At 41.4% G+C, this 15,383-nt stretch overlaps 1 protein-coding gene and 1 long non-coding RNA gene across 3 annotated transcripts in view; one reads left to right on the top strand and one right to left on the bottom strand.

Moving 5' to 3' along the window:
* Nucleotides 1-2,293, top strand: part of LOC140199654 (protein mono-ADP-ribosyltransferase PARP14-like) — an 81,598-nt gene extending 79,305 nt beyond the window's left edge. The window contains exon 18 of the mRNA XM_072262099.1: nt 417-2,293. Within this exon, the coding sequence (XP_072118200.1) occupies nt 417-703 (287 nt within the window). The 3' untranslated portion in view covers nt 704-2,293. The remainder of the gene's footprint in view (nt 1-416) is intronic.
* The window catches only part of LOC140199655 (uncharacterized), a 76,775-nt gene that overhangs the window by 58,909 nt on the left and 2,483 nt on the right, over nt 1-15,383 (bottom strand). The window lies entirely within an intron of this gene.

Here is a 15,383-nt window from a genome sequence, read left to right as displayed (position 1 = left end):
AATATTTGTCATTATTTTAATCAGCAAAATTCTGTCATCTTTTAGATAATTGCTTTCTTTAAGCTGTAAAATACAGTGGTTTGTAAACTAGATTGCAGGAATAAAATGCAAAATGCTTTTCATCTGAGGCACATCACCCTGATTTTAAAATAGTAAGATATTGCTTTCACTCAGCATAGGACCATAATGTGCACAAACCACTTAATCACCGCAGAAATTAAACACCAGCTCCTCTGCTCCAAATCTTCCAGTTTCCATTTTTCAAATCATATTTTTAAAAAGTCTTTACAATTGCTTAATCTTGGAATGTTGGAAGCAAATGTCTCTGGTTTGTTTCTTTAAAATGATTAACTTGTTTTCTGTTTGATGTGCAAATAGTATTGCTCAATTAAGCAATGTTTAACTTTCTTTTGTAGCCACAATGTATGGGAATGGCACCTATTTTGCCGTAGATGCAAACTATTCTGCTCAACACACTTACTCAAAACCTGACGCGAATGGAATGAAGTACATGTATCGCGCTCGAGTACTAACTGGAATCTACTGTCAAGGACAGGGTGGAATGGTCGCACCCCCTTCAAAAAGTCCGAGTGATCCAACAGAGTTGTATGACAGCGTTGTGGATAACACAGCGACTCCTTCCATGTTCATTATTTTTAATGACGTTCAAGCGTACCCAGAATATTTAATTACTTGCAAATAACTAAATTATTTCAGATATGAAAACATCATATTGGAATTTAATTTTTCTGTAATTCTTTCATTGAATTCCACTGTTGAAATCATAACTTTTGATTTTGGGGTCATAATGTTGAACAGCTAATGAAAAGGTTGAGTGTTTCTTGTCTAAGATACACTTTCAATTCCAGATACTATTGAGGGGTACAGTGTGTGGTTGACTACATTGCTTGGTATGAATACAATATCCCTAATGCTAACTTCTTATGATCTCTCTGCATAGATAGAAAGCACATATATGTTAGAAATGAATGTTGTAAATGATAAGCACACCTTAAATCAGACAAATATGTTTACTGCTCAGAGCACATATGCTTATCTATCAACCAGACCTGTGACCTAGTTGCTGCAGAACTGAGAAGACAACAACAAGCCAACCACTTGGATGGGCCTGGAGTCATGTACGTACATATTAAACCAGATACACTTTCACATGCAATCTGTCAGTTTCACAGCAACTGTTTCTGATTGAAGCTTTTTATTAAAGACATATTTAATCATTTGAATTGAAATTTATCAACTGTCATGCTATGATTCGTTTAAAGTAAAAAGTATATGGAAAGGTGTCTTACTGAGTATAGAGGAAGCAGAGGCAGATCCGGATTTTCCACTAAACAACAAGGGAGTACTTCAGAGAATCAATCCCACAACATCTCACACCAGCCTGTCGGTCTATGGCCTCTTGTACTGCCAAATTGAGGCCAGATGTCAATTAGAGGAATAGCACCTCATATTCCATCTTGGTAATCTCCAAATGATGGCATGAACATCAATTTCTCCAGCTTCTGGTAACCACTCCTATCTGCCTCAGCCTTTTGTTTTCCCATTCCCACTGGCTGCGTTACATCTTCTCTTTCTCCTGCCTTTTCAATCTGCTATTGCATACACATTCCCCCCTTAAGTTCTTCGCTCACTTCCTTCCCTTTATTCCATGGTCCACCACACTTTCCATCTTCGGCCCTTTGTCACTTCCAAGCTTATTACATTGTTCCTAGTCCCTTCACCACCTGCCTATCTTCTGCCTCTCTATTGGATTTACCTATTACATGCCAGCTCTCAGTCCACCCCCTCCCTCCATCCTTCTGTTCTGGCTTCTCCCCTGTTTCTTTCCAGTCCTGAATCTGTAGATGCTGTCTGACCTGCAGTGCCTACTGCATTTTCTGAGTTGCGCCAGATTTCCAGCAGCTACACAGTATTCTTACATCACCACGTTAGACTTGTTGATTGAGCCTCTACTGTCTTGAAACTTTAAAAAAACAACTTTGCATCTTTAAGAGGAGGGTGTTGAATCTCAATCTGTGCCCCTTTTCTGTTGTCTTCCTTGATAAAAATTCATTCTTGGAAATTGCCAAGCCTATTGTGACCATTGCTTCAATCTGCCCATTTTCAATGTTTTTTTAGATTTATTCATTAACCAGTTGATTTTCAATAGCATTCTAGAAATGAAAAGGGGAAATTTTTATCATATTAAATTCTTTAAATGATTCATTAATAGGTCATTTTTTTGATTTATTATCTTAACCCAGAAAATAAAGAATTGTGTACTTTCTTATAACTACGTGCACTTTGTTTAAACAGCAATATTAATCCTTGATGGATGCTTGAATCAATTTATTTGAGTGCATGCCTTTCTGCGTATAATTTTCAAGAAACTTGGTAAAACAGTGCAAATATAATCAGTTGTCAATTCAAACATTTCTATTAAACATTACAATTAAGCCGCTTGTGCTTCCCAGTTAAGCTTCAGATTCATCCTGGGCAAAAAAAGTTCCACTAAGTTTTTTGGTCTTAATTTTTCAAAATAGTGCTCAAGGCTTCATGTTTCTTGGCTGCAAGGATTGAATTGGGCACAACCTTTTTTTTTTCCTCAGCCATCTGTAGTAAATTTTCTGGCTTAGTTGGGGAAATGTTCTGAATTGCATTAGTATTAATTTATTACTCAGGTAAGTTTATTGATATTTAACTATATACATGTATATAACATATATAACCATATAATATATGTAGAAACAAGACAATGTTTCTCCGAACCAGGGTGTAAAGCACACTAGAACACATAACACACAATAAATTATGGAAGTTTCAAAGTACTTTTATTATCAAAGAATTTATAAATTATGAAGATAATGATGTTTAAAGAGGTGGCATTATCTCTACCAAAGTATGAGCTTAAACTGCCAGATCAGAGAAATTGTAAAGATTTTGGTCATTTCTTTCAACAGCTAAGTGTTTCCTGTTTTCCCTGGACACCATCAGTTGCTGCTTCATCATTCTCTCTCTCCCAGATAATCTTTCTTACTGGTGCTCTCTAAATTACATTGTGATATACCTGCAGTCGAATGCATACATCCTCCTGATCATTATCTGAGTAGGTGTGAATAAGTAAGGTACCATTATGAAGCAGTGAAATTCATCCCACAAATCAGAATATACAATTGGGAAATAATACAAGGCAATAAAATTAATTGGAATGTGTGATTACGACAAACATTTTGTACTGTTTGCAGTTGTGTCCACTGCTCCCAGTGCAGCCTGCTCTACATTAGTGAGACCTGTTATAAAGTGGGGAAATGCTCCATCGAGCACCTCCATTCCATCCACCAAAAGAGGAATTCCTGGTGGCTAAACATTTTAATTTCCATTCCTATTCCCATTCCAACATGTCAGTGATGGCCCAGCACATCTGTAGTTCTGAACTTCACGATTCAGGACATTTACAAAGACAGGTGTGAAAAAAGGGCCCGAAGGATTATTGAGGACCCGAGTCACCCCAACCACAATTTATTCCAGTTGCTACCATCCGGGAAACGGTACCGCAGCAAAAAACCCAGCACCAACAGGCTCTGGGACAGCTCCTTCCACCAGGCCATCAGACTGATTAACTCATGCTGATTTGAGTGTATTTGTATGTTACATTTACTATTCTACTTATTATAAATCACTATGATTGCAAATTGCACATTTAGACAGAGATGTAAAGACTTTTACTAATGTATGTGAAGGATGTAAGGAATGAAAGTCAATTCAATTTTGTGCTGAGACGAGGCCACCCTCAGGGTGGAGGGGCAACACTTTATATTCCGTCAGTGCAGCCTCCAGCCTGATGACATGAATATTGATTTCTCCTTCTGATTTAAGAAAGTCCTTCCCCCTCCCCTCTTCTTCTCTTCCCCACTCTGACTTCTTACTTTTATTTGCCTGCCTGTCTGCCCCTGGGTGCACTCCTCCTCTTTCTCCTATGGTCCACCCTCCTGTCCTATCAAATTCCTTCCTCTCCAGCCCTTTACCTTTCCTACCCACCTGGCTTCACCTGTCACCTTCTATCTCTCTTGCTTCACCTCCTTTACTAACCTACGTACTGCCTCCTTCCCCTACCCCCACCTTAAGTCTTCCCCTTCCTTTCCAGTCCTGAAGAAGGGACTTGGCCTGAAATGTTGAGTGCTTGTTCAATTCCTTAGATGCTACCTGAACTGCTGGGCATTTTGTGTGTGTGGCTCTGCATTTCCAGCATCTGCAGACTTCCTCGTATTTATGAATTGAACACGAAGCCACACTGAATCAAATGCTTCTTCACTATTTTCATCTCTGATTGTACCTATACTTTTGCCTTGCAAAGCATTAAGATGCAGATTAATTTTCAATGGCATCTTACCTAGGTGCACTAACATATTCACTTGTGAATGTCCCATCAGCAACAAGCTGAATTCTAGCTTACAATGAGAAATTGTAGTTCCAGGCCCATTACTGACCTGCTTTCAACATGATCAATATGCACACCAATAAATATCCCGGTTGTAGTTTCCAAATAGAAGACAGCAGCAACCAGTACATTGATGGTAAGTACTGCTGTGGATGTACAGTAAAGAATTGCTGATAACTTGGCATGCAATTCATCCAAAATCCTGATGCTTTGCCATCTGTTTTACTCAATAATCCAGAATTTCAGCTGGATGGCCAAAGGTGACGTGGGTTGAATGTTCGGAGAGCAGCTGGTATAAGGCTGTGTGTGCTGCTGGAGATGGGCTCTGTTGTGACTGAACAAAGTCATGAGAGACACTGAAGCTGGTGATATATAAGTCTTTATTCAGCAAAACAAGCAGGCATTAAACTAGAGACACTGTTGGAAGAAGAGATTCCCTGATCCAATATTACATGATATTTTATATGCAAAAAATCAAAGGTGACAGCAGGTGAATTCTATAGTTACAATGTATCTACAATGCTTCCTTTGAATTATATATAATTTTCAAACACTACAATTTCAACACTAAACACTCCAGACACCCTAAATGAAGGCTAATCACTGTTATCTCAGAGCTATATTCATGCATATGCAGACATCTCAGATCAATGCGTAACACACACAAAATGCTGGAGGAACTCAGCAGGCCAGGCAGCATCTATGGAAAATGTACAGTTGATATTTCTGTCAGGTCACTGAGTGTTTATTGGTTCGCGATCGACCCCAGTCTGCAGCTCCAAGAACACCACTGCTCTGAGCTGCATTTTAGACTCAATCTATAATCTACATTCAGATCTGACAACTGGTGACTGTTGAAATTAATATTTGCTATATTCCATAACTCCAGAATACACCCTAACAGGGTACAAATTCTTTACATTTCCTTCTCACTTTAAAATGCCTAGGTTTACTTGGGAATTCATTATATTGTGTAAAATCTCACAGAAGGCTGAGATAGACTATTGGAGTATTGATATTGGATATTAAAAACATTGGACCTTCCTCAACTGCAATAGTATCCATTGGAAAGCCTCTGTCTTCTCTACCCACACGATAATGCCACTTCACTCTCCTGCTCAGGGCACTTGTAGTGCAATGTATTGGCTGCAAAGAAGAACAGAACAGGCCCTTTGGCCAGTGATGCTTGTGCTGAGCATGATGACAATTTAAAGTGATCCTTTCTACTTGATCCATATCCCTTCATTCACTCTGTTTCATGTGCCTCGCTATCTGCTTCCACTACCAACTGTGGTAGCACATTCCAGGTACATGACAGTCTGTAAGAAATTTGCTCCCTTTCACCTTCAAGCTATGCCCTCCAATATTCGATAAGTCTACCCTGGGCAATGACTCATAATTTTATCAGGTCTCCTCTCATCTTCTGGCTGAAGTCCTAGGTCCGTGAATCTGCGAGTTCACCGGGTAAGTTTAAGACACGATGTCCACGAGTCCTCCAGGGCTGAAGTTCTAGAGATGGCTTGTCCTGGGTTTGGTGTGGGTGTTTGCGGGGTGGGGGGGGGAGGAGGTGGTGTGGAGAACAGGACTTGTTTTGCTGTTGTTGTGTGGTTCTGTCAACATGATGAACATGCTATGTTGGTGGCACTTGTGGGTGCACACGAGTTGTGTTGGTTATTAACACAAATGGAATGTTTGACGCAAGAAAAGATGACTGGAGTTGCTGAGCACTTTTGCGCAAAAATGTATTTTCAGTGCGTCAAAAGTGCAACTTAAAAAAATTAGTGAAAATAGCAAAAACTGCCAATATTTGCAAAAAGTTATCTACCAGAAAAACACAATAAAAGATCTATAATTGACCAGTGTGATATCTATCTCTCCCTTTCTCCCTCCCTTTCTCCCTGTCTACCCCTCTCCCCCCTCCGCCTCTCCCCGTCCCCCTCCCTCCCTCTCTCATTTAGCCACCAGAATATACCATCTTTAATTATCCAAAGTTAACTTAAAACGACACATGAATTGGGATATGATGCACTCCACAGTGTAGTTACAATCATATTACAGAATAAGCAGAAATATCTACTTTAAATGCAGTGTACACATTTACGGATCCCCATTACTATAGAAATGAAAGGTTCCACTGTGTATGGTGGGAAAGTCAACATACGTCATGTCTGTATCCATTTCAACGCCCTGTGGTCTGTATAATGGCCGAATCCCCACCAAGGAGGTAGTACCGAAGACTGACAAGATACTCTTTTTCAATGGTGGAATACCTGGTTTCCCTTGGAAGGAGCTTTTGGCTCAGGTAAAGGACGGGTCGCTCTTCTCCAGGTTCTCCTTGGGTCAGCACTGCTCCAGTGCCTACTCCTGAGGTATCCACCTTGGACAAGGAATTATTTGTCAAACACTGGGTTCTGAAGAACAGGAGAAGATTACATTTGAGCTTTAAGGGCTTGAAAACTGTTTTCACACTCAGTTGTACACACCATTGCGTTGCTTACAAACTTCCCTTTAAGATTAGTGAGAGGTGCAGCCAGAGTGGTGAATTGGGGATGAACCTGCAATACCACCCTACCAGATCCGGGAAGGACCACTTCCCTCTTGGCGTGAGGTTAAAGACAGTTGTGGATCACTTCCACTTTGTGCATCTGGGCTCGAACCTCTCCACATCCCAGCTGGTAGCCAAGGTATCTGCCATTTTTGTAGATTGAGGGAGAGACCGGCAGCATGGATGTTCGCCAGGACCCTGCGCAGATGGTCCAAGTGGTCTGACCATGTCTGGTTGTAGACAACCTCGTCATTTAGGTAGGCGGCACTGCATTCCTCACAGCCTTAGAGCACTCAATCCATCAGCCACTGGAAGGTTGCTGGTACACCGTGAAGACCAAAGGCTGTCTCCGTGAACTGAAATAGATCCAGGGGTGTGCGGCAGGCAATGAGGGGTTTTGATTGGTCATCCAGGGGAACTTGCCTTTACAAAGGTCCAGTGTTGTAATACAGTTTTCCCTTTGCAGTGGGTCATCGATACAGGGCATAGCATAAGCATCAAATAATGAAATGGCATTCAACTTATGGAAATCAATGCATAACCTTGGTGTCATGCTTCTTGGGGACAACAATAGGACTGCTCCACTCACTGTCTGAAGGCTCGATGACTCACAGCTCCAGCTTGGTCCGAATCTCATACTTCACGGCCCCCACAAGTTGCTCTGGCCCTCTATAGCAGTGTTGGTGTAATGAACCCAAGTCAGGTCTAATCCTGATAGCATGATTCAGGACCTTTGTCAGTCTTGGAACAGCTGTGGAAAATCAACAAACACCCTCTGCAGCTCCAATGGTTGCAGCCATCGAGATGGGAGAGGTCAATTTTCCCAGGCCCCTTAATATTTTCGTCAGTGGGGTACTTCATCTGTACAACTATCAACAGAGGCAGAAGAACAACACTTCGACATGGTGCCGTTGTCGGAGTGACTTTCTAGGGCTTTTGGTTCCTCCCTCACACGGACTAGCAGTCAAATCAGGCAGAAATTGTAACCCAGTAATTGCTTTGGTTTTTGCTCAAGTCATGCCAAAATAAGAAACAACACTATCTACTCCTGGAAGAACAGATGGATGTGATTAGGTATTTCCCTTCCTCATGTAACACAGAATCATGTCAACAGCTAGTTTCTCCACCATTCCCACTTTCATCAAGAACTACTGCAGGGTAATGTAATTGGTGGAAACGTATAGAATTCACAACCACTGACATTGGGTTGGGGTTCACTTTAAGAGGCGGGTCTGATGAAATGACGCAATTTGTAAAGAACTTTTAGTGTGCTTTGTTTTGAGTTTTTGGTGTTCAATGAGTCGTTACCCTTCTCTCCCAGTAAGTTCTCCACAATGACTCTGACAATCACATGCACCACTGCGTATGAGTTTACTCATCAATCACAACGACTCTGTCAATCACATGCACCACTGCGTATGAGTTTCTCGACTGCTGGGCCAATTCCCAAACCTCACCACGCTCACATTCTCCACTACAGTCACAAACATGGGATCGGGCACCACATTTCTACAACTGGCTGGCGCATGTAGATGGGACCCAAAGGCTGAGTTTGCCAGCAAGGAAGGATTTGGCATTGTATGCCAGTCTGGGCTTTACCCCTCCATACAATCCCTGCCCGATGGTGTGCCCCATGTGGTGATTACCGACGTTTTAACGAGGCCACCACTCCCATTTGTTAACTGGTCCCGCACTGCTCCTTGAAGATGTCTTGGATACCATGGAGTCTAGTACCCAAGATAGCGCTAACTAATTTTAACGACTTTCTGTAGCTTCATTCTGTCCTATGCAGCAGCCCCACCTGTTGTAAATTTCTTTTGATCTAGCCGATGCAAAGACACCACATACTATGGTAAATGTAACTTTAACTCTCTATTAGCAAGTTACCAGAGAGAACCCTTCTTAAGCAATCTCTCGTGCTGCTGCGGAGGTCTCCCTCCTCTAAAGCAAATACAGCCTTTTTTTATACACATGCAATCACGTACACAGATACATGTGGGTTCACCCCCTTAGTTTCTGTACAGATGAGTATTGTTAACTTTATCAGCCATAAATTGTTCGTGTAACAGTTTTAGTTGCCACTATGTCTGGATACAGACATGCACAGGCTTACCATTCAAAGCCTCCTGCCCTTGAAGCAGCCATTCCTTTTAATGCTCATCTTGCAGGTGCTATAGTGAGTACAAAGCAGAGTATGTCTCTTACAGCAATTAATTAAGCAATGATACAAGTTACTCTAAGCAAGAACTGAAGTTAAGCACAGGTGACATACCAAGGATGGTGTCACCCGCTCAGCTTATCTTATGAGAAAACATTTGTGGTTCTATGCCTTTTTTTCAAAGTTTTAGCTGCTATAACTCTTACAAAATAGCCAGGGTCACAAGAGGCCTACGAGATGCTAACTTCTTAACATTACACACCCACACCAGACAGTGATAAGAGGGGTAAACCTGAATGTGTTTCGGTAGATGACCTTGAACCGGCCCACTACGATTTGGAGGACTCCACTACCATGCTCCTGGCGTCATGACGTGTCCATGAGCGTGTCAACACACCTCTGGATGAGCCAGAGCCACCTGCTGTTCTTCCACTTGGACCTGAGCTGGGCAGCTTGTCCGAGCTCCGGACAGGCCCACAATGTCAGTTTCAGTCGGGGTTCACATTAACAGGTGGGTCTGTGCTTTGATGTAATTATGTAAAGAACTTTTAGGACACTTTGTTTTAAGTTTTTGGTGTTCAATAAATGAATTGCTATGGCTTTTCTGAAACATAAAATACCTCCACGGTTTTAGTTCTGAAAACCTACACTACAAACTGCAACCAACAATTTACAGGACAATAGTGCAAACAGAAAAACAACTTTACATAAGTTCTGCCATTAAAGTATCTTTCAAGCTAGTAATAACATGTTTCATATATTTATTAATGACTGGATAGAATATATATTCCATTAGTTTAATTATGTGTAGTCTTTTTTTGTGGGCTCTTAGCTCCTAGTGGAGCATAGGCCATCGATGATCTCCTGTCTCCATCGTCTTCTGAAGTCGATGGTATGGCTGGAGTTCATCAACACTTCCGCAATCTGTTGCATCCACTGCACAGCTTCACCAGAGCCCTGTTGGTCTTCCTTACCCATTTTCACCTTTCATAATGGGGACATAGCATTGGACTTTGATTTTGTGAAAGGGGGCTCACCTCAAAATCGCTAACATATCTCGAATAGTGGATATTAAACCTTTACCCAATGGGTTCATACAAAGAAACAAGTCCACAACATTTTTATCGGGTACCTCAGGAAAGCTTGGTATTAAAGGGTTGATAAAATGTCTAATTTAGAAATATCTGAAGAAATGAGTGTTGGGTAGGTTGAACTTTACAGACAGTTGTTCAAAAGTTGCAAAGCGATTGTCTATGAAAAGATCTTCAAAGCCCTTTCTGTGCCGGTCTTGAAATGTAAAAACCTGCATGGAAGGCTGAAAAAGATGATTATATAGAATAGGACTAGAGAGACAGAAACTGTGAAGACCATTATATTTTCTGAACTGAGCCCATATTCTCAGAGTGTGTCTGATGACAGGATTAACAATTGATTTAGGCAGATGGCAAGGAAGTGCGGATCCAGGAAGTGTGGGAATGGAGAGATTCTTATAAGAGTTCAACTCCATTGCCACCCATATTGGGCAGTTAGACTGATTATAAAAGTAAGACCAAAAGATAAGACGACGTATGTTGGCTGCCCCGTAATATAAACGAAAATTGGGCAAGGCCATACCGCCTACCCTTTTAGGTTTTGAAGGTGAGCTTTATTTAGTCTGGGACGTTTGTCCTTCCATAGGTAGGACGAAATAATAGAATCTAACGAGTCAAAAAAACCTTTAGAAATAAAAATTGGTAAAGTCCTTGCTCCTTTTAATAGCTTCTGATGTAGCTTATCCAAAGCTGGTGATTTATCTATTTTCAATACCCCTCAACCTTTGAATAATTCCACTTTTCCTATGTTAATCCTATTTAATATTTGCCTTAACAACATCATGATCACTCTACTCTTCAGTGTAAAGTCACACAGTATTTAATAAGAAACTTTTCCACATGATTTATCTGACACAGTTTACCTTTTCTGTCCCCACGACACACTACTACACCTTCATTATTTTTTGGTTAGTGATACAGTGTGGAGTTGGTTCTTTGAGCCACGCTGCCCCAGCAACCCTTGACAACCCCAATTTAACCCTAACCTAATTATGGTACAATTTACAAAGAGCAATTAACCTACCAACTGGTACAACTTTAGAATGTGCAGTACCCAGAGAAACCCCACACATTGCATGGAGAGGACTTATGGAGACTCCTTACAGATGATGCTGGAATTGAACTCTGAAATCTGGAACACCCTGAGCTGTAACAGTATCACACTGTCTGCTATGCTACCTTGGCACTACCTTTATGTTTCTGCACTTTGTGAGTATCTTCGGCTTTTCTTTGTCTTTACTTGCAAGTATTTTTTCATACTTTTTCTCTGCTTTCCCACTTCTCTTTTCAATTTGATTCCAAAACTTCCGCCACTTTTCCAGATTTTCAGCAGTATTAAGCGCTTAGTGTCTAATACGTGTCTCCTCTTTTTGCCTTATCCTAACATTTAAGCAATACTTGTATGTTATCCAAGATGCTCTAATTTTGGCAGTCCTACTTTTTATTTTTGCTGAACAGATTCATCCTGAACCTCTTCAATATACAACTTAAATATCTCCCAGTGTCTGATTTACCTTTAATTGGCCATTTCAGCCCACTTAGTTCAACATGGTAAATTTACAATTTAGAATCTTTTATTCCCATATCATGCTTTTGCTTTTGCCATAACCACACTAAATCTAACTGAATTACAATCACTTTCATAATGATTATGACTTTGAGCTTGGTCTTTGAACAATCAGTATATATCTCATCTGTATGTTGCAACTGAATTTATGAAGCTGAAATGACCTGATTCTGCAGTCATAGATTGGGCAGTTTCAGCTTGTCTTTTACGTATATTAGCTTGAGAACTGCAGGGAAGATGATTGAGTAGAATGTTTGGGCAGTGATGCAGCCTTCCCTGATACCAGTCCACATTGAGACTGAACCTGGTGTGGACCTTCTGCAGGTGTGAACCTCCGAACGTGTTCACAAATTTCTGTGGATGTTGTTGAATCTCTGTTTATTTTCTGATCCTAAGGGTTCTTCCGGGGGTCAAGAATGATGAACAGTCTTAATTCCAAATTTCAGTTTATTTTATAGAATGAACAAACATACTAATGCTAACCAAACTAAATAAAGAGCTGAGAAACAATACTATGCATGTGAAAACAAAGGAATAAAGAAGCCAAAATGGCGCCTTTGAAAAATCCATCACTTTTATAGATAAGATAAAAAAATTCCTTAGATAGGGATTAACTAATAGGCTACATAATTAAAACAATTACATCTTGTGGGTAATGTGCTAATACTTAGCCAATGAAAAATGAGAAAGGAAATAAACCGCTACTTTAGCTGCTATAACACACACAAAATGCTGGAGGGACTCAGTCCTGCCAAAGGGTTTCAGCCCGAAATATCGACTGTGATGCTGTCTGACCTGCTGAGTTCCTCCAGCATTTTGTGTGTGTTGCTCGGATTTCCAGCATCTGTAGATTTTCTCTTGTTTGTGGCTTTAGCCGCTGTACCGCTTTCTGGCAGAAAGTGGGGATGAATGACCACATACCATGAAAAACACAAGTTGTTAAAAAGTGGAAATCTTATATAAAATTATTTAAAAAACCAAGTGGTTTCCAACGACGCACTCCAAGGTTCTTGTTGCGTTCTTAAGGTCCATCAAAGTTAAAGGCAGTATGGTGTCAAAAATGATGATTATACTGTATGTCTTGTACTCGGATGTCCAACACGAATGGATGGTTTTTTATATCTCTAATTTCATGAATAAAATTATATTTTCTTCAGAAGGAGAGCTGTTTGATTAGCTGAATGCTCCAGAGACTAGATTCCCTTAGTTGACAACTGCAGTTTTGGGTTACTGAGGATTTGCCTGAGGATTGCTTCAATGAAACCTGTGTAAGGGCAGACATAGCCATTGGGGTTCTGGCTGAGGAACAGATAAAGTGTGAAATGGGGAAGAATTGTTTCTCAACTCCTCCACTGTCATATCTCCTGCCACCAACCCCCTGTTATGATCTTCTCAAAGACTGCTGTCAGCAGTGAGCAGCTGAGCACATTGGAGTACAGAATTGCCAAGAAAATTGGTCAGTTGGTTTATTGTCCCGTGTTACTGTGCACTAAACTGCATTAATACTGTGTTCATATGATTGTCTTGTCTGATGCTCCATACAAGCTGCCACCCTTTCCACTGACAAAGATTTAATTACAAAAGTGATATCATGGTCCTGATGCTCACTCATTCCCTGAGTAATGGCAGTTGTCTGGTGGATCTGAAATACAACACATGCTTTCAATAAAGCAGAGCTCGTAGGGTTCTATGCCCTTCGGCATGGACTTGCTGCCAATCCGTCTCTAACATTTCTTGTTCTCTTGTGGTAGATGAGAGGCCATGGGGAAATCAAATCATCTACCTTATGTACGGGGTCTTTCTTTTTTGTATGTTAAATTTAAAATGGCTTCTTTGTTATGTTATACTGGGGAATGCTTCTTTGTTATGTTAAATGCTGAGAAAGTCTCTAGCTAGACATTTGCTTGGGTTAATACAGGTAGCAGGGTGCTATTAGCCAATGGGTGTTCATGTATCATTTTTTTTCGGATGATAATGCTGTCTCATATGAGTGGGGACAGGGTTTTGGCGGGGAGTCGGAGAAGAGATGGGGAGTCGGAGGGGAGACGAGGAGGACGGCGGATGTGCGGAAAGGCTCCAGTCAATCACTCCGGGTGGTCCCGAGCCATGAGTCGACAGGATCCAGGTGGTCGTCAGGAATTGATTGAGCTCCAACGGTAGTGCACAAAGAACTTGGACTTTGATAAGTCTGGTGCCTTTTTTTTTCCATTACTTCCTTTTCTGTATCGAATTTATATTAATGTCATAGACTTAGTAATATCTATAAAGTGTACTTGGTAAAATGTACTGGGTGTGCTGGCTGATGATTGATGTTTGGGATTGATTCAGATGGCAATGGTGCAGCAACCGACTCTGTGGGAAGCGTTGAGGCAGGTGCTGGGTGGGATTTTCCCCAGACATATATGAGCCAATATAACTGAGCGTTACACTTAGTACATCCACCAAAGTGTGAATATCTATAGAAGAAGATAATTTAGGGCAACCTTGTTTTTTCACGAGACCTAGCTGCTAGCTTGACGCTCAACCCAACACAGACAGAAAGTGTGCGAGGAGCCAGCCAGATTCAGACCCAGGACTACTCTCCTCAAAGTCCGGTGCAGATTCCATTACACCACTGGCCAGCTAATGCCAGAGTATGTTAGCCAGGAATTGTACGAAATCCACCAAGTGAGCAAACTCTTCTGAGAAGTCATCACTGCCCTTTTGCTGCATGTTTCGCAGTTCATGTGAAGATCCGGAGGGAGGCTGAAGAATTAGAATTCTACATTATAACCTGGCTGAAGTACCTTTGACCTGAGACATTAAACCTGTTCCAACAAATTCCAATGCAAGCTCAAGGCTCTGCATCTCAATTCCGCATATTCCAGCCTTTTAGCGCGACATCGAATTTAACTAATTCTCAAGGGGGTTGACATGTGGAAATGGGCAAATGTACAGAATACATTCCGCACAGGAACAGCATACAAGGCTCCACAGCCTGCTATAAAAGTTTAAAACAGAAATGCAGGAAGAGCTCAGCCAGTCCACAATCAGCATCATTGGAAAGACAACTTGGTTAATGTTTTCTGTCAGAGACCCATCCTCAGAATATAACTAAGATGTAGGCAATCCACACAAAATGGTGGAGAAAGTCAGCAGTCCAGACAGCAGCTATGGAAAAGAGTAAACAGTCAACATTTCGGGCCAAGACCCTTCAGCAGCCACCTATCCTTCCTGAGCGCGTCTTCTCTGCCATCTTGTGCCACATGGCTTCCAGATCCGTTTTCAAGCCTTTCGAATCGGACCCTCTGAGGACCCCAGGCTCTCACATTCAATTGACTGCTTCTCCCTCTCCTTCACCTGATGCATTCTACATGCCACTCTTTCTGTCCTGAGGAGGTACCTCGTTTCCCTATCCCAGTCGCTTCTACAACTCCGGGATTCTCTCACAACACGCTGGAGGAACTCAGCAGGTCGGGCAGCATCCACAGAAATGATCAGTTAACGTTTCGGGCTGGAACCCTTTGTCAGGACTGAAGAGGGAAGGCGCAGAGGCCCTATAAAGAAGGTGGGGGGAGGGTGGGAAGGAGAAGGCTGGTAGGTTC

This window comes from Mobula birostris, chromosome 6 (assembly GCF_030028105.1).
Source record: "Mobula birostris isolate sMobBir1 chromosome 6, sMobBir1.hap1, whole genome shotgun sequence".
Taxonomy (NCBI): domain Eukaryota; kingdom Metazoa; phylum Chordata; class Chondrichthyes; order Myliobatiformes; family Myliobatidae; genus Mobula; species Mobula birostris.
Note: the sequence above shows the minus strand (reverse complement) of the source record. Positions and strands in the feature narration are given on the sequence as shown.